At 40.4% G+C, this 22722-nt stretch overlaps 1 protein-coding gene across 5 annotated transcripts in view; it reads left to right on the forward strand.

Annotated features, from left to right (window-relative positions):
- cnot1 (CCR4-NOT transcription complex, subunit 1) overlaps positions 1–22722 on the forward strand; it is a 261162-nt gene that overhangs the window by 58954 nt on the left and 179486 nt on the right. For all 5 annotated transcript variants that reach the window (XM_059992493.1, XM_059992490.1, XM_059992494.1 and 2 more), the window contains 6 exons: positions 7557–7625; positions 7719–7773; positions 9572–9775; positions 10552–10720; positions 18611–18737; positions 20301–20411. In XM_059992493.1, the coding sequence (XP_059848476.1) occupies positions 7557–7625; positions 7719–7773; positions 9572–9775; positions 10552–10720; positions 18611–18737; positions 20301–20411 (735 nt within the window). The remainder of the gene's footprint in view (positions 1–7556; positions 7626–7718; positions 7774–9571; positions 9776–10551; positions 10721–18610; positions 18738–20300; positions 20412–22722) is intronic.

Raw genomic sequence — 22722 nt, forward strand, 5'->3', positions numbered from 1 at the left:
CTCCGAGCTCCCAGCTGAATCACAAGCTGTAACTTGCTCCCGATTCAAATGACCACTCTGAAAAGAAGTCCTGCCTTTTAAAGTGCGCTTGAATAGAAACCTTTCTCTTAACATTAAATTTTTTGGGAAATCAGTGTTTGGAAATCTATTATTTGTTCTTTTGTACTGACACTCTAATGCAGAAGACAAAAATATCAACATCTAAAACAACATTTGTATAAAAATTCTAGGGTGCCTAAGATTGTTGCACAGTACTGTGATCTGCTTGAGTTTTCTGTGCTGAAGATAATTTTTTTTTAGTCAGTTCCAGTGATTAATTATGGCTCAGATTTTTCTGTCCTGAGTATGCAGCACTCAAGATAGCAGATATTTTTTCCACTGTCAAGTGCCAATTATTCTGATTCTTTAAGTCATTCTAAACAGCATGGCATGATTATGTCTATGGAAGTTAAAATGGTGGAAATGTGTCCCTGATCATCAATGTTCTAAAAAGCTTTGGTGATACAGTCCTTAATCCAGTAGTTTTAATTAGAAAAAAAAATTACAAAACTATGTAGCTGTTGTCATTCTGTGAGAATGCAGGTTAAATTTTCTGTAACTCTTTTAGTATAGCTCCCCTACTTACATAGAAACATGAACTCAGACATTGAAAGAATGATAAGGGCATTTACTATGTATTTTTAATGTTCCTTTAAAACAGCCTTAATAGCTTGGTGCACCAGTTATCCAGATCATCCATAGGATATTCTGAGAAAGGAATTGATGTGATAATGTTAATTACAAAAATGCAGTTAGTGACCCTGGAGGTTCTCAAACTTGCTGAATCAATTGTAATTTTTAAGTCTGAAAGCAATGTAATTATTAGTTTAGAGACTTGGAGCAAAGCTGGGGAAATGAAGTTCTGACTAGCCACAAACTTAACAGGCTCAAGTGAACAGTCTACATCTAGCTTTGTGTTCCTAGTACAGTGCAGTATAATGGAAATCTTTATATCTTTATTATCCAGCAGTCATTTGAAATCATTTTGACTTGGAATACTTGAGTTCACAATGGATAAAGCTATCATTGTCCTTTCTGGACCTGTGAAACTTCCAATTCCCTTCTCACTTGCAGATTCATGTTACCACCAGATGGCAGCCAGAATTCAGGATAAAGGTTTCATAAAACTGGATTATCAAAGAACCCATATTTGTCTCTTTTATTAATATTAGTATTGTGTACTAATGAAGTTTTGTATTAGGTGTTGCTTTGTTACATTACTTTTGAGCATGATTACTTTTGTAGCACTTATAAAGTTTACCTTAAAAGCAGAAAGCTACTATATTATGCTTAATGCTGTCACTCCTGTTCTGAAATGCAAATCCTTTTGTTACATTTTTAAAGTTTTTGAATGCTCAATTGAAATCTTGTTTTTGTGTGTACTGGAATGTACGTTGAAGAAATTAATCTGTTGCAAGTTAATTACATTTAATGTCTTTCACTGCCTTGGAACTTTTATCTGTAAGAGTAGTCATTGTTTTACATGAACAGTAATTTGTGTACTTTCAGAGAAAAAAACTAAAATAATTTTCCATGTTATGTGAAAAGGTTTTAAACTCCCTATACCTACTGACTTGGTAGCAAGTGTGCAGTCTCTGGTGAATAAAATGAATGATCTTAGAGCTAGGGTGCTGAATTCGAGGGACGTTAGGACTGCGTGTGTCCTTTGTTTCACGGAATCCTGGTTAACCCCTTCCATACCAGATGCAGCAATTCAGATCGACAGGTTTACTATACAGGCAGTCCCCAGGTTACGAACGAGTTCCATTCCTGAATCCAGCTTTAAGTCGGATTTGTATGTAAGTCGGAACAAGTACATCCGGTGTTACTTAGCATCAGTTAGTCAAATGTTTGTCAGTATATAGTACATATTTTACCTTTCTATGCATATAAAACACTTAAGAAACATATGTGTATTCCAATAATTAAACCACTGTGTTGCTTAGTAATAATTAATTGTAGCTTTCATCGGGGCAGGGCCTTTCACATGCTCCATTATTCTCACTTTATCCTTTAAAATTGTTCTGATCATTGACTGACTGTAGCCTAATGCTTTTCCAGTGACAGATAATGTTTCACCTCTTTCCAAACTATTATTTCCACTTTATTTTCAATCGTGATTCTTTCCCGCCAATGGAACTGAAACACTGTGGGGGAACGGGTCCTGAGCTTCACTGGGTCCTAAGGACCACAGCACTGAATTCCCTGGGTCCTAAAGTCCACTGCACTGAGCCAAATTAAATGGGAAAAGTGGGGGGCTGTGCTGGATTTGGGTATTTGATCCTCTACAATATTCCGCATGGGAACTTAAACTGGAGGTGGCAGTGTTTTTTTTTATGACGTTGAGTTGCGAGCTTGACATCAACTCGGCGCAGACGGACAGCACGTTCAGGAGCAGTCTGTCACTGGATCGAATTCAGGAACCTCCACTCTCGAGCCTGACACTGATCTCTCTGCGCCACCAGCCGACTGGAAAAGGGGAGGTGGGGTCGGGGAGAATATTGCTAAGAAAAACTTAAGCCACTTACAAAGTTACATACTCAACACAGTGTCAAAGGCAACCACTTAAAGTGACGGATGGCATTCTCTTTCCTCGGTTCGTAAGTACGAGTTGTTCGTAACTCGGGGACTACCTGTACTCTGTCAGGATAGGTCTATAGAGTCTCTCAAAAGCAGAGGTTGGAGGAGTATGCTTCATGATCAGCTCTTCTTGGTGTACAAATATATCAGTGCTGTCCCAATTCTGCTCACCAGACCTGGAATATCTACCAGTTATGTACTGTTTTATTTTTTACCTACCACGGGAGTTCTCCTGGGTCATTTTTGTAGCAGTATACATTCTAACTCAGGACAATGTCAGTCAGGCTTCAGATGATCAGAGCAATGGGATAAACATGCACTAAACAGTCAACCCTAACACTTTCACCATCGCTTTGGGAGATTTTTAACCAGGCCAGTCTAAAAGAAAAAAATCACCAAGTAATTACTATCAACGGATCACTTGCAATACCAGAGGAAATAAGATAATGGACCATTGCTACACCACCATCAAGAATGCCTACTGTGCTGATCCACAACCTCACTGTGGGAAGTCTGATTAACTGACTGCACTTCTACTCCCTGAGTATAGGCAGAGACTGAAGACTGCAGGACCAGTAGTGAGGACCAAGAAGGTATAGACAATGAAAGCACAAGAGTGCTTACAGGACTGCTTTAAATCGGTGGACTGGACTGTATTCAGGGATTCATCTTTGAACCTGGATGAGTATGCTGCAGCTGTTACCGACTTCATTAAAACCTGTGTGGATGTGTGTGCCTACAAAGATTTGCTGTACATTCCCAAACCAAAAGCCATGGATGAGCCAGGAGGTACGTAAAAGTGTGGTGACCCAAGCCTGTAGCAGAAAACCAAGTATAATTTGCGGAGGCCTATTTCAAAGGCAAAGAGACAATTTGGAACGAGGTTGGAGGGGACATCAGATGCACGGCAACTCTGGCAGGATTTGCAAGACGTTACTTCCTACAAAGCAAAATCCAATAGCATGAATGGCAGCGATACTTCACTACCAGATGAACTCTTTGTAAGTGAAAACACAACTATAGTTGTGAAGATCCTTGTGATCTCTGTCTCAGAGATTGATGTTAGACTGTCTTTAAAGAGAGTGAACCATTGCAAGGCAGAAGGTCCAGATAGAGTACCTGGTAAGGCTCTGAAAATCCGTGCCAACCAACTAGTGGGAGTATTCAAGGACATTTTCAACCTCTCACTGTTATGAGCAGAAGTTCTCATTTGTTTCAAAAAGGCAGTGATTATACCAGTGTAACAGTTACACCAGTGACTCAAGAATAATGTGAGCTGCCTTAATGACAATTGTCTGGTTGCACTCACATTGCCAGTGATGAAAAATGCTTTAGAGGTTGGTCATGACTAGACTGAACTTCAGCAAGGACCTGGACCGATCGCAATTTGCCTATCGCCACAGTAGGTCAATGTCAGGCGCAATCTGAATGGCTCTCCACATGGCTTTAGACCACCTGGACAACACAGGCACCTACATCAGGATGCTGTTCATTGACTATAGCTCAGCATTTAATACCATCATTCCCACAATCCTGATTAAGAAGTTGCAGAACTTGAGCCTCTGTACCTCCCTCTGTAATTGGATCCTTGGCTTCCTAACCGGAAGACCACATTCTGTGCAGACTGGTAATCCCATCCTGCTCGCTGACCATTAACACTGACACATCTCGGGTGTGTGCTTATCCCACTTCTCTACTCTCTGTATACACATGACTGTGTGGCTAGGCATAGCTCAAAAACCATCTATAAATTTGCTGACAATACATCTATTGTTGGTAGAATCTCAGATGGTATCGAGAGGGCATACAAGAGTGAGATATGCCAACTATTGGAATGGTGCTGCAGCAACAACCAAGCACTCAACGTCAGTAAGACAAAAGAGCTGGTTGCGGACTTCAGGAAGGGTAAGATGAAGGAACACATGCCAATCTTCATATAGGAATGAGAAGTGGAGAGAGTGAGCAGTTTCATGTTCCTTGGTGTCAAGATCTCTGATGATCTAACCTGGTCCTGGCATATTGATATAGTTATAAAGAAGGTAGGACAGCAGCTATTATTCATTGAAGAGACTTGGCATGTCAACAAATACACTCAAAAACCTCTATAGATGTACTGTGGCGAGCATTCTGACAGGCTGCACCACTGTCTGATATGAACTATATCAACTGCAGAGAGTTGTAAATCTAGTCAGCTCCGTCTTGGTTTCTAGCCTACAAAGTACCCAGGACATCTTCAGTGTCTCAGAAAGGCAGTGTCCATTATTAAGGACTTCCTCCAGCCAGGGCATGAATTGTTTTCTCACTGTTACCATCAGGTAGGAGATACAGAAGCCTGAAGGCACACACTCAGTGATTTAGGAACAGCTTTTTCCCTCTGCCATCCGATTCCTAAATGGAACCTTGGACACTACCTCACTTTTTTAATATATAGTATTTCTATTTCTTAGCAAGTTTTTAAATCTATTCATTATATGAATACTGTCATTTACTTATTTATTATTTTTTTTAATCTCTTCTATATTAGGTGTATTGAATTGCTGCTGCTAAGTTAACAAATTTCACGTCACATGCCAGATAATAAACCTGAGTCTGATTCTGATATCTTCCCACTCTGTTTGCTGGGTCATATCCTGATTTTATTTTGTCATTACTAATGCATTGCCTCAAATGATTGGTGGGTTGAGGGATTCTGTTCTCGCCTCTGGTATTGTTGATTCTTGAATTATTGAAGGATGAAACATTTGAATCTTCAACTAGGCGGTCCCAAGTTACTGGTATTTGTTCAGTTATATCTACTATGCCGCCCTTGTAAATGATTTGCAAGACTTTTAAGAATTACTTTTGAGTTATATGGCGTTTGGTGAATTGGTTTATTATTATAACGTGCGGAGATACGGTAGAAAAACCTTTGATAGAGTTCAATTCATTACAACAGTACATTGAGGGTAAATAATAGTGTGGAGTACAGAGAAAATGTGCTGCAGGTGGACAGCAAGGTGCAAGTTCACAAGGTAGATTTTTGAGGACAGGTCCATCATGTTAGGGAACCATTCTTAGCAAGAGGATTTGAATCCAGAAACAGTTACATGAAGCCTTGGCAATATCGCGTCTGCTATTAAATGCAGCTTTGTTCTTGTCTAATGAAAATGAATAAAACATAGTTTACCAGACTGGTTCCTGGCATGGCAGGACTACAGTATGTGGAGAGAGTCGGTCAACTACGTTTGTAATCACTCTGAATATGAAAAGAACAGGAGGAGATTTAATTGAAGGTAACAAAGTTCTGACATACCTAGACTGGTTGTGTGGAAAATATTTCAGGCTGAAGTGGATAGAATGAGGTGTCCCAATCTTGGATTAAGTGGCAAGAGATTTGGACTGAGATAATCCATTGGAGTTTGTGGCTTTAGGCCATACAAGGAGATAAGCAAATATAAAACACAAAACATGAAATGACAGAGGGAAAGAGGGGCAATGTGGCATTTGGTGTAGAGAACCACAAGGGTATTGAATGGCAGAACAGCTCCAGGGCAGAATGGTATCTTCTGAGTTTCTGATGGTAGATCACTCATGCAAACTTTCCTTTATGACGTGAATAAATAATTCCTGTCTTGGGTGTTGGATTATGCTGAGGATTGTTGAAGATTCAGATTGTACTGGGGTTAAGGCAACAATTTGTTTCTCTGACTGCATTTGACAAAATAAAGCCTTTGAACTATTGTAATTGCCCAAGAATTTATGGAATAGAAGCTATGTTTGACATGGAATAGAAGCTATGTTTGACTGATTTATTGAAGTTCTCTGAGAATCTTATAATAGAGAAGATAAGGTGGGAGCCAATGGATGTGGTATACTGTGATTTACAGAAAGCTTTCAGTAAACTCCCAATCACAGTTGTTAACTTTGAGTTTATGGATCAAATACACTAGCATGATTTGAAAGATGGTTGCAGATAGTAGGAGTATTGGCAAACTGAGGTTAGTGGGGTGTTAGAGAGTTCAGTACTTTAGGCCAGCTCTTCATTGCTACAGGGTTTGGATACAAGGATAAAGATGTTCTTTTTATGATTAATAATAGACCATTAGTTAGATAACTACGTTATATAGTCAGATGATGCCTGGACTTAAGGAAGAAGGTGAAAAGATTAACCAGACCACCAGACTTGGTGGTGAAATTAAATAGAGGAGCTTTTTTCTCAAATTTGGGAGAATGAGGGGAGATGTGCAAAGCACATAGAAGGGACTCAAACAGGGTAAATGCAAAGAGGATGTTTCCCTTGGCTAAGGGATCTAAAACTAAGGGGTTGGGAAGAGGAGGAAGTGAAGAGATTTCATGACTTTGAGGGATGTGAATTTTTGGAGTTCTCTGCCTTTTGAGGGCTGTAGCACATTTGAAGCTGAGATAGATTTTTGGGTATTTGCGGGGTCGGGTGATATGAGGAATGGCAGAGAAATGGTGAGGATGTAGAAGATCTGCCATGATGTTTTTCAATGACAGAACTAATTAACTGGGAAGAAAAAGTGCATCTCACTGGGGTCCATAGGGTGGGTAATGAAGCCCTTATTTGTCAGGTTTATATTATTTTGATTCACTTGTTTCATATTGTTTGGTGTGAAGAGTTTGCACTGAGGAAAGTACAGTATGCGGTACTTTGAGTTTGAAAAGGAATCTTCATGATAAGAAGTGAATGCCAGTAAATGATCAACTTGAATCCCAATGGATGTCCAATAAAATGCTAGAAATGTGCGGAATTATTGTTTTGGGATAACTTTCTGTTGAAGGGCTTTTGTCCTGCTTCCTGAAAAGTTGATCCTTTGTTTTATAGTTGTTGATTCAGACGTAGTTTCCTTAAGTTTTTGATTTTAAATTTCTATTGTAGTATTTAGGCTTTATTTTCTTTTTGTCTAATTGAAGCTATGTTTCTATTTCTACTTTAGAGTCTGAAACCTTCGCCCCACCTGTTTACTCAGCTTAGTAAAGTGCTCAAGTTAAGCAAGGTCCAAGAGGTAATTTATAGTTCCACGGGCTTCTTGTTTCTCTTCATTTTAAAATTTACTCTCAACATAATCTAAGCTACTTCGATGTTTTTTGGCTTTCAGGTTATCTTTGGCCTCGCCTTGCTGAATTCTTCTAGCTCAGATCTGCGAGGGTTTGGTGAGTTTTTTGTTTATAGTAATATTTTCAACCTGTATTTGAAAGCTAAAACAGAGTACAGGTTTCCCTCACTATCTGAAAGCAGAGCGTTCCTGTGAAACCGTTTGTAAGCCGAAATGGCATAAAGCGAAGAAGCAAGTAGCATTAATTTATAGTGGAAAAAATTTTGAGCGTTCCCAGACCCAAAACATAACCCACCAAATCATACCAAATAGCACATAAACCCTAAAATAACACTATAGTAAAAGCAGGAATAATATAAATACACAGCATATATTAAGTAGAATTAATGTATGTAGAGTGTAGTTTCACTTACCAGTATCGGGAAGATTGAGCCAAAACTGATTTGTAGAAAAAATTCGACACGTACATGCATGCGCACGCAACTGCCTGCGCACAAGGCTTCACGGTCATAGTAGTCTTTCTCAGGGTAAACACGTTTAAAGCGGGCGTCTTTTCTTGTAAAAGCGAAAACCCTCTTTAGGTTAGCGAAAACAGGTACTAATGTAGGTCTTTCGTTAACGCAAACATTCGGAAAGCAGGGGACACCTGTAATTAAATTTGTTGGATATGGAAACTTCACCTGAACCTAGCTACATCTATGCTATTAGGATGACAGCACTCCTCTTCCTAGTTTTTTTCCTTAAACTGGCCTTAATAGCTGGCATGAAGTATTAACCTCTGCTTTATTCATTGTGTAGAGCACAAACCTTGATATAAATTGAATTAATTGCTCAAGAATTCTTAGAGTGGAGGTTTAAAAATAAGTTACAACAGCAGTGCCAGGTAGAAGTGAAGTGTAAATATGATGAGAAGCTGATAAACTTAGTTCAAGGTTCTCCCAGGCAAAGCTGAATTTTCTTTGGGAGTTGTATTGTGATTATGCTTGATTTAATCTAAGCAGTTTGGTCTGGTTAAAAAACTGGCAATGCACAGTTTCCAGATGCAATACGAATAGTTAATTACCTTCACTGTAGATAGTGGAAAGAGCTATTTGAAACTGGTGCCTCTCGCTCATCTAATTTATTTGTACAGTGCACTTTAGTTATTGCCAATGTTTGGAAGCTACCTTTAAGAGTAGCCATTGTAAATCCAGTTTAAAAAGTCTCCTTCCAGTTCCTTGGGGCTGTTCACATTAACACTTCAAATTTGTAGAAGTTTCTGGAAAAATGAGTTGATGTTACAGTTAGGATGATGTTTTGGTGTTCATTCAGTTTGTATCTCTCAGATTTAGTATTATGTAGCTATAAATAAATTTAAATTGCTGAGAGTTAGCTTTCTTTTTAATTCAATTTGGTAGGTTCTGAATGAAGAATATTTTCCTCTTCTGGGTTTGATTCAACAGTAAGAGAACAGCTGTACTTTACAAGAAAAGCTATACTTTTAAAGCAAAATATTTTCACTGAAAGGGTTGGATGAAAAAGTGATTGGTCTAGCTGTGTATGATATAAATTTTCTTAAGTTTGTAAGAGAGTTTAATTGTCCTTCCCACTACTGCTCATTCTAAATGGTTTGTTCTTTACCAGCTCGGAGCTTCACAGGATACCTTGTTATGGTAATTTGCATTAGTTTGAAATGCCCCAGGTTGTGTCAATTTGTAGATGTTTTACCCTTCTAGTTTGCCCAAACGTTTCCAGCAGTAGCTTCACTAATGGAAGGTTCAGCAAAGTTATTGGTGATCTGTGAACTTGTAGGGCTAACATACATTTCAACCTGTTGGTTGAAATGTTGGTTTAAATATTGAGGCACAAGTTGGATGATTTTTGCCCATGTATCTCACATTTCTCTGCAATTACAGCTCTCCAGTTTGTGAAACAGAAGCTCCCAGATCTTCTGCGATCTTACATCGACGCAGACGTAAGCGGGAACCAAGAAGGTGGCTTTCAGGATATTGCAATAGAAGTCCTGCACCTGCTCCTGTCCCACCTTCTTTTCGGGCAAAAGGGAGCATTTGGTGTTGGGCAGGAACAGATTGACGCTTTCCTTAAAACATTACGCAGAGGTAAGCAAAACATGGTTGTAGGGTACTCTGACTGAGGTGGTGAGAAAATGCTGTGCCAGAATGAGGAAGCATAGGTAGTTTAAACAATTGCATATGGCTGTAGGGTAGAATGGCATGGGACAGGCCCTTTGACCTTATAACCTGTTCTGAGATCAAACTAACTCTTCCCTCCTACATAGCCCTGCATTTTTCTGTTATCCATGTGCCTGTCTTAAGAGCTTCTTAAATATCCCTAATGTATTATTTGTTTTTGTTCTTGCTACTTCATTTTTGGTTTTGTAGGGGTTTTAGAAGTCTGAACAAAAGTGTGAATATGGAATAATTTATGTCTAACAGAGTTTGAAGATGCAAACTCCATGCTTAGTATTATTAAGTTATAATAATTTCTGAGGCAGGTTTCCATGTGCTGTGGTCATCTTTGCACAGAATAGGGAAGATTTAAGTATTTAGTTCACTCCATCCCTGCATCATTGAGGAGAAACAAATGAGGTTATCCCCTTGCATGTTAGATAGGTGTGGAAAGGCAAGGGCACTGATACACTTGGGGGGTGGGGAGGAATTGAGACTGATGCTTGGATGGTCTTTCTAATGACTTGATTCATTAGAAAGACCGTCCAAGCATCAGTGTCAATATTTGTTCGGAATTATTTACGAAATATACTTTCAAGATGAAAATACCTAGTTCTTTGGAGGGACTTCAATCGGCCCATTAATTTCTTAAACAGTTGATATATCCAAGTTATTATTTTCTTGATGGATTTCATCTTTTGTACCAGATTTTCCGCAAGAGCGTTGTCCTGTGGTGCTTGCACCACTGCTATATCCTGAAAAACGGGACATTCTGATGGATAGGATTCTGTCTGATTCGGGAGGGATAGTGAAGACAATGATGGACAGCTCACTAGCAGATTTTATGCAAGAAGTAGGCTACAGCTTTTGTACAAGGTATGTAAAAATGTACTTGTTACTGACTTTTGAGGAATTAATTCTAAATACTACAAGCATTGTTACAAGTTAGACCAGCCAGTTCTGCTTGGAAATTGAAGTATTTCCCTACGAGGTTGTTCATTGAAAGTGTTATTTTTTTGCTGTAGTTCCTTGTATGTTTGTGTCTTCTCCTAGAAAAATGCTTTCTCCTTTAAATATGAAGCCAGAATTATAGGATGTTAAAAATGAGCCACATTAATACTAGTGAGTAAACTAAAAAACAATCAGTTTTAAATTGTGATATATCTTGGAGTTGGAACTTTTTGAAAGTCTAGAGAGAAAAGATGAGGTACTTAGTAATTTCATTTAAGAAAATAAATAGTTAATGCAAACTGTAATTTGCCTGGTGTCATACAGCAGTTGGAACGCTTGTATGCCTGTTCTCAATGTAATCAGAGTTATAATACGAAGTGAAGTGGTACTTTATTTTGAAAGGAAACAGCAAAGCTATTTTCACCAGCGAGGGCTTCAAATTACATGTATTCAAAGCTATGAACAGCTTACAGTATTGTTTTCTTGAATTTAAAAACCTTAGATAATTGAAGAATAATGAAAAGAAGTTAGATTTTTTAATATTGGTGTATCAGGATATAAGTGATCAGCATGAAGCAATGATTCAAGGATAATCTTGTAATGATTCTTGAAGGGGAAGTAGGAAATTTTTGAAAGGTAAAACTTCAAAGCTAAATAAATAGATTTGAGCACTATTCCAGTGGGCTGATTATATTGTAAATTCCAATTTCACATTTTGTCCAAACATTTTACTTCCCTATTTAGCATATGGACCGTGGAAATGGCGAGCTGTCCAATCAACACAACTTTTGAATTTTTCCTCTGCAAAAGAAAAAAATAAAAATTTCTTGCTAAGAATGCAGACAAAATACCTGTGCACAAGGTTTTGCTGGTGCCACAAGTAACCTCTCATACTACCTGTCTGCTTCTCTCTTTCTCACTGTCAATAAAGTCACGAGTATGGCTGAGTGGTAAAGATGTGTTGCAAAGGTACAGTGGCGCTAGAAAGTTTGCAAACCCTTTAAAATTTTCTCTATTTCCAGATAAATATGACCTAAAATGTAATCAGATCTTCATACAAGTTCTAAAATTAGGTAAAGATAATAACCCAATTAAATAAATAACACAAAAAAATTAAACTTTATTTACTGAGAAAAATGAACCAATATTACATGCATTTGTTGGGGAAAAGATGTGAAGCTTTGCTTTCAGTAGCTGATGTGAACCCCCCCCCCCCCACCCCCATACAGCAGTAATTTCAGCCAAACATTTCTATGTCTGTTGATCACTCTTGCACATTGGCTTGGAGAAATTTTAGGCCATTCCACCTTACAAAACTGCTTCAACTCTCAGATGCTGCTGGGCTTTCTTGCAAGGACCGCTTGTTTCAGGTCACTTCACAACATTTCTATAGGATTAAGGTCAGGACTTTGGGTTGGCCGTTCCAAGACGTGAAATTTGATCATTCTTTGGTAGACTGTGTGTTTAGAGTCATTATCTTGCTGAATGACCCACTTTCTGTTGAGCTTCAGTTCATGGATGGATACACTGATATTCTCCTGTAGAGTTTGCTGGTACAATTCTGACTTCATAGCTCCATCAATGATAGTAAGCCACCTTGGTCTCGAGGCAGCAAAGCAGGCCCAAACCATGACTCTGCCACCACCATGTTTCACAGATGGAATGAAGTAATTATGATGGAACCCAGTGTTTGCTTTTTGCAAACATGCTTCTCATTTAAGCCAAAAAGTTCTAGTTTGGACTCATGGTCCACAGAACATTCTTCCAATAGCCTTCTGGCTTATACACATGGACTTTAGCAAAATTTGGAGAGGCAGCAATATTCTTCTTGAGGAGTAGTGGCTTTCTCCTTGTAATCCTGCCATGCAGACCATTGTTGTTCAGTGTTGCCCAGTGGTAGTCTCATGGACACTGACATTAACCAATGCAAGAGAGGTCAACCACTCCTGGGGAAAGTAACAATAGTGTTGAATTTGCTCCATTTGTACACCATCTGCCTGAATGTGGATTGGTGGAGACCAAGCTCTTTAGAAATGGTCTACACGCAGCGCTGCAATAACGGCACAGAGTCGGTGAGCTGCAGTTACAAAAGAGGTTTATTCAAACTTCGCGGCCTCGCTTTAAAGCCTTCCTGATCCCGCCCTCCCCGGGCGGGAATGCTGTATTCACAGTCCCGTCCCACGCGCGGGCTTTTCCCCTTGCTGGTGATGCAGGCTTGGCGCCCTCTTTGGGACCTAGCTCAATGCTGGCGCGCGCCGCTTTGTGAGCCGGTCGGTTTGAGTGCGCTGGGCAGTGGGTCACCACATTGTATCTTTTTCTAGCCAGGTGATCATCAACAACTTTTTTTGATGTCCTCAGAAATCTCCTTTGATCAAGGCATGGCACACTTCCAGAAATCTGTGTGTTGAAGATCAGGCTTTGATAGTGAAGACACAGGTTTATGTTCTTTAAATAAGGCAGGGCCTCCCACACTCACATTTGATTGTCATCCCATTGGTTGAAATGCCTGACTCTAATTTCCCCTTTAAATGAACTGATCATAGAGATTCACATCTTTTTACAACACATCATCTTTCTCGATAAATGAACAGGTACAAAGCTTTTGTGTTGATTTTTTAATTGGATTCTCTTTATTTAGTTTTAGGACTTGCATGAGGATCTGATCACATTTTAGGTCATATTTGTACAGAAATAGAGAAAATAGAGCGTCTGTTATTAAGGGCCTCCAGCACCCAGGGCATGCCCTTTTCTCACTGTTACCATCAGGCAGGAGATACTGATGCCTGAAGGCACACACTCAGTGATTCAGGAGCTGCTGCTTCCCCTCTGCCATCCGATTCCTAAATGGCAATGAACCTCACTTTTTAAAAAATATACAGTATTTCTGATCTTGTGTGTTTTAAAAAAAAAATCTATTCCTTACATGTAATTGATTTACTATTATTTTTAATTTTTTTCTCTGTTAGATAATGTATTGTGTTGATCTGCTGCTGATAATTTAACAAATTTCACGTCATGTGCTGGTGATGATAAATCTGATTAATTCTAAAGGGTTCGTAAATCTTTCTAGCACCACTGTATGCCACTTGAAATGGCCATAACTGGATTCACAGTGCTACATTATGGTTTGTAATACAGTAATTCATGCCACCTGTACTGAAAAGGCAGGATTCCGACTATGTGCATTTCATTCACGTGGTCTGATAATCATCTTTAGGAGGCCAAAAAGAGGACAGGTGATGACTCCATTAGAAGGTCTTTGAAAAGGTGCTGCACATGAGGCTGCTAAACAAGATAAGAACACATGGTATTAAGGAAAGATACTGGCATGGAGAGAAGTTTGGCTGACTATCAGTAAGCAAAACATGGGAATCAAGAGGGCCTTTTCTGTCTGGCTGGCAGTGAATAATGGTGTTCTACAGGGGTCAGTTTTGGAACCACGTTTATGTTACATTGAAATGATTTGGATGATGGAACTGATGGCTTTGTGATCAAGTTTGTGGACGATACAAAGGTAGGTGGAGGGGCAGGTAGTGTTGAGGAAGAAGGAGGCTGCAGAAGTAGACAGGTGATGAGAATGGGCAGAGAAGTGGCAAATGGATTACAGTGTTGGGAAGTGTGGGGTCATGCACTTTGGTGGAAGGTATAAAAGCAGAGACCATTTTCTAAATGGGGAGAAAGTTCTAAAATCTCCGGATGCAAGTGGACTTGGGAGTCTTCGTGCAGGATTGCCTAAAGCTTAATTTTCAGGTTGAATCAGTAGTGAGGCAGGCAAAAAAAATAGCTAGCACAAGAGGGCACAGTTTTAAGGTGCTTGGAAGTAGGCAAGGAGGGAATGTTGGGTAAGTTTTTAAACACAGAGTGGTGAGTGCATGGAATGGGCTGCCGGTGACAGTGGTGGAGGCAGATATGATAGGGTCTTTTAAAAGACTCCTAGATGGGTATATATGGAGCTTAGAAGAATAGAGGGCTATTGGTAACCATAGGTAATTTAGGGACATGTTTGGCACAGCTTTGTGGGCCAAGGGACTTGTATTGTGCTGTAGGTTTTCTATGTTTCGAAATGCAATGTTAGCATCCATTTAAAGAGCACTAGGAAATAAAAGCAAGGATGTAATGTTGAGGCTTTATAAGGTACTGGTGAGACCTCACAGAGTATTGTAAGCAGTTTTGGGGCCTATATTTTAAGAAAGGGTGTGCTGACATTGGAAAGGGTTCAGTGGAGGTTCACAAAAATGATTCTGGTATAAAAGGTTTATCATATGAGGAGCGATTGATACCTCTGGGTCTTTACTCACTGGAATTTTAGAAGGCTGGTGGGGGTGGTGGTGGAGATCTCATTGACACCTTTTGAATGTTGAAAGGCCTAGATAGAGTGGACATGGTGACGATGTTTCCTATACTGGGGAGTCTAGGACCAGAGGGCGCAGCATCAGAATACAGAAACATCCATTTAGAATGGAGATCAGGAATTTCTTTAGCCAAAGGGTGGTAAATCTGGAATTCATTGCCACAGATAGCTGTAAAGGCCAGGTCATCTGATGTATTTAATGTAAAGATTGATAGGTTCTTGATAGGATGGAGTGTGAAACATTACAGGGAAAAGGCAGGAGAATGGTGTTGAGAAGGAAGTGGATCAGCTATGATGAAATGGCAAAGCAGACTCATTGGGCTGAATGGCCTAATTTGCTCCTGTGTCTTATTGTCTTATGGTAAATCTATCCATCCATTTTCCATTCAGCATTTCAGGGCAAATGATTCACCACAAGATCAATATTATGCAAATAAAGTAAAACTGAATTGTCATTTCCTCCCCCTGCAAGGTATGATACTGCAGATTATAGAGATAGCTTGTGGTTGATATGGGTGTTTTGTAACCTACTATCATGATTGGGGTGCTGTAAATTGAACTAAATCTCTGATCTGCAGAAAAATTCAAGTAAAGTCAATTACCTTTTATTGTCATTTCAACCATAACTGCTGGTACAGTACACAGTAAAAACGAAACAATGTTCCTCCAGGATCATGGTGCTGCATGAAACAACACAAAACTACATTAAACTTTAGACCTACATGGAACTACATAAAGTGCGCAAAACAGTGCAGGACGGTACAATAATTAATAGACAAGACAACTGGCACAGTAAAGGGCAAATTACAATATAATAAGTAATGTAAATGTAAACAATGTTTTAGCAGGAATTGAGAAAGAAGTGACCAAAAATTGCCAAGGGAATGGAGTGGTGTTCAGTTGAGTGTGTGTGTGTATATAAAAAAGTTGCTGTCAGACTGGACTCTGGGAATTGAGTCTAATGGCTTTGGGGAAGAAACTGTTACACAGTCTTGTCATGAGAGCCCAAATGCTTCGGTACCTTTTGCCAGATGGCAGGAGGGAGAAGAATTTGTATGAGGGGTGCGTGGGGTCCTTCACAATGCTGTTAGCTTTGCAGATGCAGTGTGTGGTGTAAATGTCTGTAATGGCGGGAAGAGCGACCCCAATGATCCCTTCAGCTGATCTCACTATCCGCTGCAGGGTCTTATGATCCGAGACAGTGCAATTTACGAACCAGGCAGTAATGTAGCTGCTCAGGATACTCTCGATACATCCTCTGTAGAATGTGATGAGGATGGGTGGTGGGGGATGGACTTTTCTCAGCCTTTGCAGGAAATAGAGATGCTGCTGGGCTTTCTTGCCTATGGAGCTGGTGTTGGAGGGACCAGGTGAGATTCTCTGCCATGTGAGCACCAAGAAATCTGGTGCTTTTAACTATCCCTACAGAGGAGCTGTCGATGTTCAGCAGAGAGTGGTCACTCCATGCTCTGCTGAATTCAACAACCATCTTTTTTTGTTTTGTTTACATTCAGGTACAGGTTGTTGGCTTTGCACCAGTCCATTAGCCACTGTACCTCTTCTCTGTAAGCTGACTCGTCGTTCTTGCTGATGAGACCCATCACGGTTGTGTCATCGGCGAACTTGATGATGTGATTGGAGCTGTGTATTGCTGCACAGATGTGAGTCAGCAGAGTGAACAGCAGTGGACTGAGCACACAGCCCTGGGGGCCCCCTGATCTCATTGTGATGGTGTTGGAGATGCTGCTCCCTATCTGGACTGACTGAGGTCTCCCAGTCAGAAAGTCTAGAATTCAGTTGCAGAGGGAGGTGTTCAGGCCCAGCAGTTTCAGCTTTCCAATTAGGTGCTGTCTCTTTTGTTTAGGTGGGTTAGGGTCAGGTGGAGGGTAGTGGCGATGGCATCACCTGTTCAGCGATTGGGACGATACACGAACTGCAGGGGGGTCCAGTGAGGGGGGGCAGCAGAGTCTTGATGTGCCTCATGACGAGCCTCTCAAAGCTCTTCATGATGATGGATGTTAGTGCAATGGGACAGTAGTCGTTGAGGCAAGACACTGAAGACTTCTTCAGCACAGGGACAATGGTGGTGTCCTTGAAGCACGCTGGAACGATGGCGCTGCTCGGAGATGTTGAAGATGTCAGTGAGAGCATCTGCTCGCTGGGCTGCACATCCTCTGAGCACTCTGCCAGGAATATTGTCTGGTCCAGCAGCCTTCCGTGTGTTAATCCTGCATAGAGTTTTCCTCACATCAGCCATGGTAAGACACAGCACCTGGTCATTGGGAGGAGGGGTGGACTTCCTCGCTACCACGTCATTTTCTGCCTCAAAGTGAGTGTAGAAGTTGTTCAGTGCACCTGGGAGGGAGGCATCACCAGTACAGGCAGGTGATATTGTCTTGTAGTTGATGTCCTGAGTGCCCTTCCACATTCTCTGTTGTCCTGGAAGGAAATACTTGGATTCACTAAATGTGTGCACGCTTTGCCTCTCTGATGGCCTGGGACAGTTTGGCCCTTGCTGCTGTTAGGGTTGCCTTGTCGCCTGCTCTGAAGGCAGAGTCTTGGGTTCTCAGCAGTGCACGGACCTCCGTGGTCATCCATGGCTTCTGGTTGGAGTGTGTAGTGATGGTCTTGGACACAGTGATGTCATTGATACACTTGCTGATGTAGCTAGTCACTGATGCCGTGGACTCCTCTCTAAGTTGGTAGAGTCGCCATCAGTTGCAGCCTCCCTGAACATGTGCCAGTCAGTGTGCTCAAAGCAGTCTTGAACAGCAGAGATGGCTCCTGCTGTCCAGGTTTTCACTTGCTTCAGAACTGCTCCAGAGTGTCTGACGAGTGGTCTGTATGCTGGAATTAGCATAACAGAGATGTGGTCTGAGTGACTGAGGTGGGGCTGGGGTTCCACCTGATGCGCGTTGGGGATGTTTGTAGAAACAAGATCCAACGCGTTCGCCCCTCTCGTTGCAAAGTCCACATGCTGTTGGAATTTGGGGAGCACTGACTTGAGATTTGCATGGTTGAAATCTCCAGGGTGTGCATTCTGCAGTTTGCTAATAGCCCCATACAGTTCACAGCATTAGCCTCAGCATTAGCGCTGGGGGGTATGTACACACTGACTATAAGGACAGTAGTGAATTCTCATAAATAAAATGGTCTGCATTGAACAGTCACAAACTCCACTAGCGATGAGCAGTAACTAGTGTTCTCGTTAGTTGAGTAACTTTTACTTGATTGTGTGCAGCTAAAGAGCGTCTAACCTTCTTCCCTTCATAGTATTCCAAATTAAATTTTTTCTTTCTAGAGTGAGGGGGGTATTGGTACTCTACAAAGATGTCATTGACAATCAAAGGTATCCCAATGGGAATTGCAACTTTGCTTCTAACTTTTTGAATGTAGACCAATACTTTAAGAAAAAAGTTACATTTTGGAGAACTTCACTATCTGAATGTTAACTACTTTTGCAGTGCCGAAGAATGCCGTCAAATCATTTTGCAGTTTGGGGTTCGGGAAGTGACAGCTTCTCAGGTTGCCAGGGTACTGGGAATGATGGCTCGGACACATTCAGGCCTGAGTGATGGCATTTCCTTACAGGTAAGCATAATTCTGGCAAATATATAGAACATGCAAATATGCCAAAACTTGAAGTTGTGCTGTTAAACTAAGATCAGTTTCAATATGGTGTGCCTTTGTTTTTGTACTTAATGCTCATTGCTGCTCTTCCACTCTGTGTGCAGTCTGTTGTCTCAGTTTTGTGATTTTGGTTAAAATTCCCAGCTGGGAGCAATGTTGCTGCAATAATGTACCATAGAGCTACGGCTCTGATGTGAACAAGTAAATTTATTGTATATTTTTTGCTTTTATTTTGGAGCACCTGCATACTGTACATGCCTCTGCATCAGTTTCCACAGATGCTCTATGACCTGCTGAGTTCTTCCAGCTTCCTTTCTATTGCTGGAAGTTTCCCCAATTGTTCAATAGTGGTGTATCAAAGAATTACAATATTTGGTGTTCTTATAGTTGTCCATTATCAGTCTACTTAATGAAGTAATTGATTTCAATTTCCAATTCAGAAGTGCTTTCTGTGCTCTTCAGACAGATTGGCTAGCCTATAAAAAGTCCTTTCACCAATTTGGTGGTTCCTTTAGTAGATGGAAACAGAAAATGGAAAAGACAGATATCTGGAACCTGCACTAAAATAAAACCAACAAATGCTGGAAGTGCTCAACAGGTCAGGCTGCATCTGAAACATTAACTTTGTTATCCCACAGTTGGGGATAGACCTGCTAACTATTTCCAGTAATTTCTATTATTGAGCACAATTGTACCCAAACTGCTGTACTGCATGCTTGCTCACTCACAGGTTATTTTGCTGCTAAGGTAGTAAAATTCTTGAAGCCTAAATTTGTGGAGTGTTAAACAGAACAACAGAATTGGAAAGCTTGTTATATTTCCTAAAGTTACTGTCTGAATAATAGCAGGCCACTACCAATGCCTCTGCATTCATGTCCTTCAGTAAATCTGCTTTGGCATTAACACAGTTACAAACTATTCTTAAGTGATAGCAAGTTTCTACTTTGATTTTCACAACATGAAATTCCAACAACTTGTGTCTTGCTGCTTTCTACATAGTGACAATGAACAATTGCAGAGAAAGTGAAGTTAATTTTGATGGTGTTGCTTTAAGATGTGATGCTCTTTAGTTCCTTTCCATACTTTACTCATGCCTGACAACATAGCTGGGTCTTCCATTTCCATTACATAAAGCTTTTTAAAAATTCTAATATGATAATTGGAATTACTAAGTATGCCCACATGAAGATGAATCTCAGGATTGTATATTGTGACATAGTTACTTTGATAATAAATTTACTTTTGAAGGCAGCACCCATAGCACTTAGTATAATTTATGTGCTGTGATTATAGAGAGAAGCCTAAATGTGCAAACTCTTGACTTTTAGATGTGATCCAAGCTGATTGAACTATTAGCTGTATTGACAAGATAAAGTTTTAAGACAGAATAAAAATGCTCAGCAATATGCATTTTAGTTGATACAGCTAAATTGGTAAATCATGTAGGTTTTGTAATGAAGGGAACAGGCAAGTTTATCGCTTATGTTTTTCATTAATCATTGAACATTCTACCTTTGTTGACAGTCTATCTCAGCCCCCGGAAGTGGAATATGGAGTGATGGGAAGGATAAAACTGACTCTGCACAGGCTCATACTTGGAATGTAGAAATATTTATTGATGTTGTGAAGGAAGTGGTAAGTAAACACCTGAAAATACATTAGTGAAAATACTTACTTTATGTGCTGTTTGGATTAAAGTACTCTTTTGTCATTGGGTTAAATACTGATGCAGGTGATGTGGGGAAAATTTAGGCTTTGTTAGTTCACAAAAAGGATGCTTAAATTATTAGATATTCTGACCATCAAAATTCAACTTCAATATTATATCTCATTTTGTGCCATTAATAAGGCTTGATATAACATTCTAAAATGTGAAATGTTGCTTCCAGCTAGCAGTCCAATTCCAAATGTATAAAAGGTGTTTTCTTTTTCACTAGCTCTCTGTTAAAAGAATTTTAATCAAATGTAGTCATTTTGCTACATTACTTTTAGCAAATTCAGTTGAATGGTTCCTCTGTTCTAATCTATACTTCTATTTACTTTGGCTGAGTGACCAGAAATGGCATCATCACTTAATCTCCTAACTGAGTGTGCCAGCTTAAATGACCAAGTAGAGTTGCTTTAAGATCTATCTCTGTCTGAAATTTTGTTAGGGATGATGATGCATGCTGGCTTTGCCAGAGATATCTATATCTCATTAATAGATTTTCAAGAAGTGATTTTAGATCCTTTAACAACACAATATTTTCAGTGGTTTTGACAGGTGATAGGTTTTGCTTCCTGACAAATGAGCTTGAACAAAAATGTTCTGTTCTTTTACTAAAAAGCCATATGTGAAATTAACTGCAACTAGTTGAGCATGGAGACAAGATACAGCTGTTTCTCGTTGTAGAAAAGTGATTACAAATTAATCAGTAGTTACAGGTTGATTCCGGGGATGAGTTTGGGTGTTAGTAGAAAGTTATTCTTTCAGGCAGTACGAAAACAGGACCTATACCCCAAAAGAATGTGAGCACACAGAATACTTACGGGGTTGAGAGGATAAATACAGGGATAAACTAGGATCACAGTCTCAAGATAAGCTGTACAGGAAATTTAAAAAGCAAACACGAGGAAATCTGCAGATGCTGGAAATTCAAACAAGAACACAGCAGGCCAGGCAGCATCTATAGGAGAAGCACTGTCGACGTTTCGGGCCGAGACCCTTCGTCAGGGCTAACCGAAAGGGAAGGATAGTAAGAGATTTGAAAGTAGTGGGGGGAGGGGGAAATGCGAAATGATAGGAGAAGACCGGAGGGGGTGGGATGAAGCTAAGAGCTGGAAAGGTGATTGGTGAAAGTGATACTGAGCTGGAGAAGGGAAAGAATCATGGGACGGGAGGCCTCGGGAGAAAGAAAGGGGGAGGGGGAGCACCAGAGGGAGTTGGAGAACAGGCAAACAACTAAATATGTCAGGGATGGAGTAAGAAGGGGAGGAGGGGCATTAACGGAAGTTAGAGAAGTCAATGTTCATGCCATCAGGTTGGAGGCTACCCAACCGGTATATAAGGTGTTGTTCCTCCAACCTGAGTTTGGATTCATTTTGACAGTAAAGGAGGCCATAGATAGACATATATATATATATATAGATTTTATATATTGGTGAGACCCGATGCAGACTGGGAGACTGTTTCGCTGAACACCTACGCTCGGTCCGCCAGAAAAAGTAGGATCTCCCAGTGGCCACACATTTTAATTCCACATCCCATTCCCATTCTGATATGTCTATTCATGGCCTCCTCTATTGTCAAAATGAATCCAAACTCAGGTTGGAGGAACAACACCTTGTATACCAGCTGGGTAACCTCCAACCTGATGGCATGAACATTGACTTCTCTAACTTCCATTAATGCCCCTCCTCCCCTTCTTACTCCATCCCTGACATATTTAGTTGTTTGCCTGTTCTCCATCTCCCTCTGGTGTTACCCCCCCCCCCCCTTCCTTTCTTCCTCCTGAGCCCTCCCGTCCCATGTTCCTTTCCCTTCTCTAGCTTGGTATCACTTTCACCAATCACCTTTCCAGCTCTTAGCTTCATCCCACCCCCTCCGGTCTTCTCCTATCATTTCGCATTTTCCCCCTCCCCCCACTACTTTCAAATCTCTTACTATCTTTCCTTTTGGCTAGTCCAGACGAAGGGTCTCGGCCCGAAACGTCGACAGTGCTACTCCTATAGATGCTGCCTGACCTGCTGTGTTCTACCAGCATTTTGTGTATACAGGAAATTTGTTCTCTTAAAGACCACAAGACATAGAAGCATCTAGTCTGTTCTGCCATTTCATCATGGCTGATCCAATTTTCTTCTCAGCCCCATTCTCCTGGCTTCCCTTCATATCCCTTCATGCTCTGATCCATCAAGAATCTATCAAACTCTGCCTTAAATAGACATAAAGACATGGCCTCCACAGCTG

This window comes from Hypanus sabinus, chromosome 17 (assembly GCF_030144855.1).
Source record: "Hypanus sabinus isolate sHypSab1 chromosome 17, sHypSab1.hap1, whole genome shotgun sequence".
NCBI classification, from domain to species: Eukaryota; Metazoa; Chordata; class Chondrichthyes; order Myliobatiformes; family Dasyatidae; genus Hypanus; species Hypanus sabinus.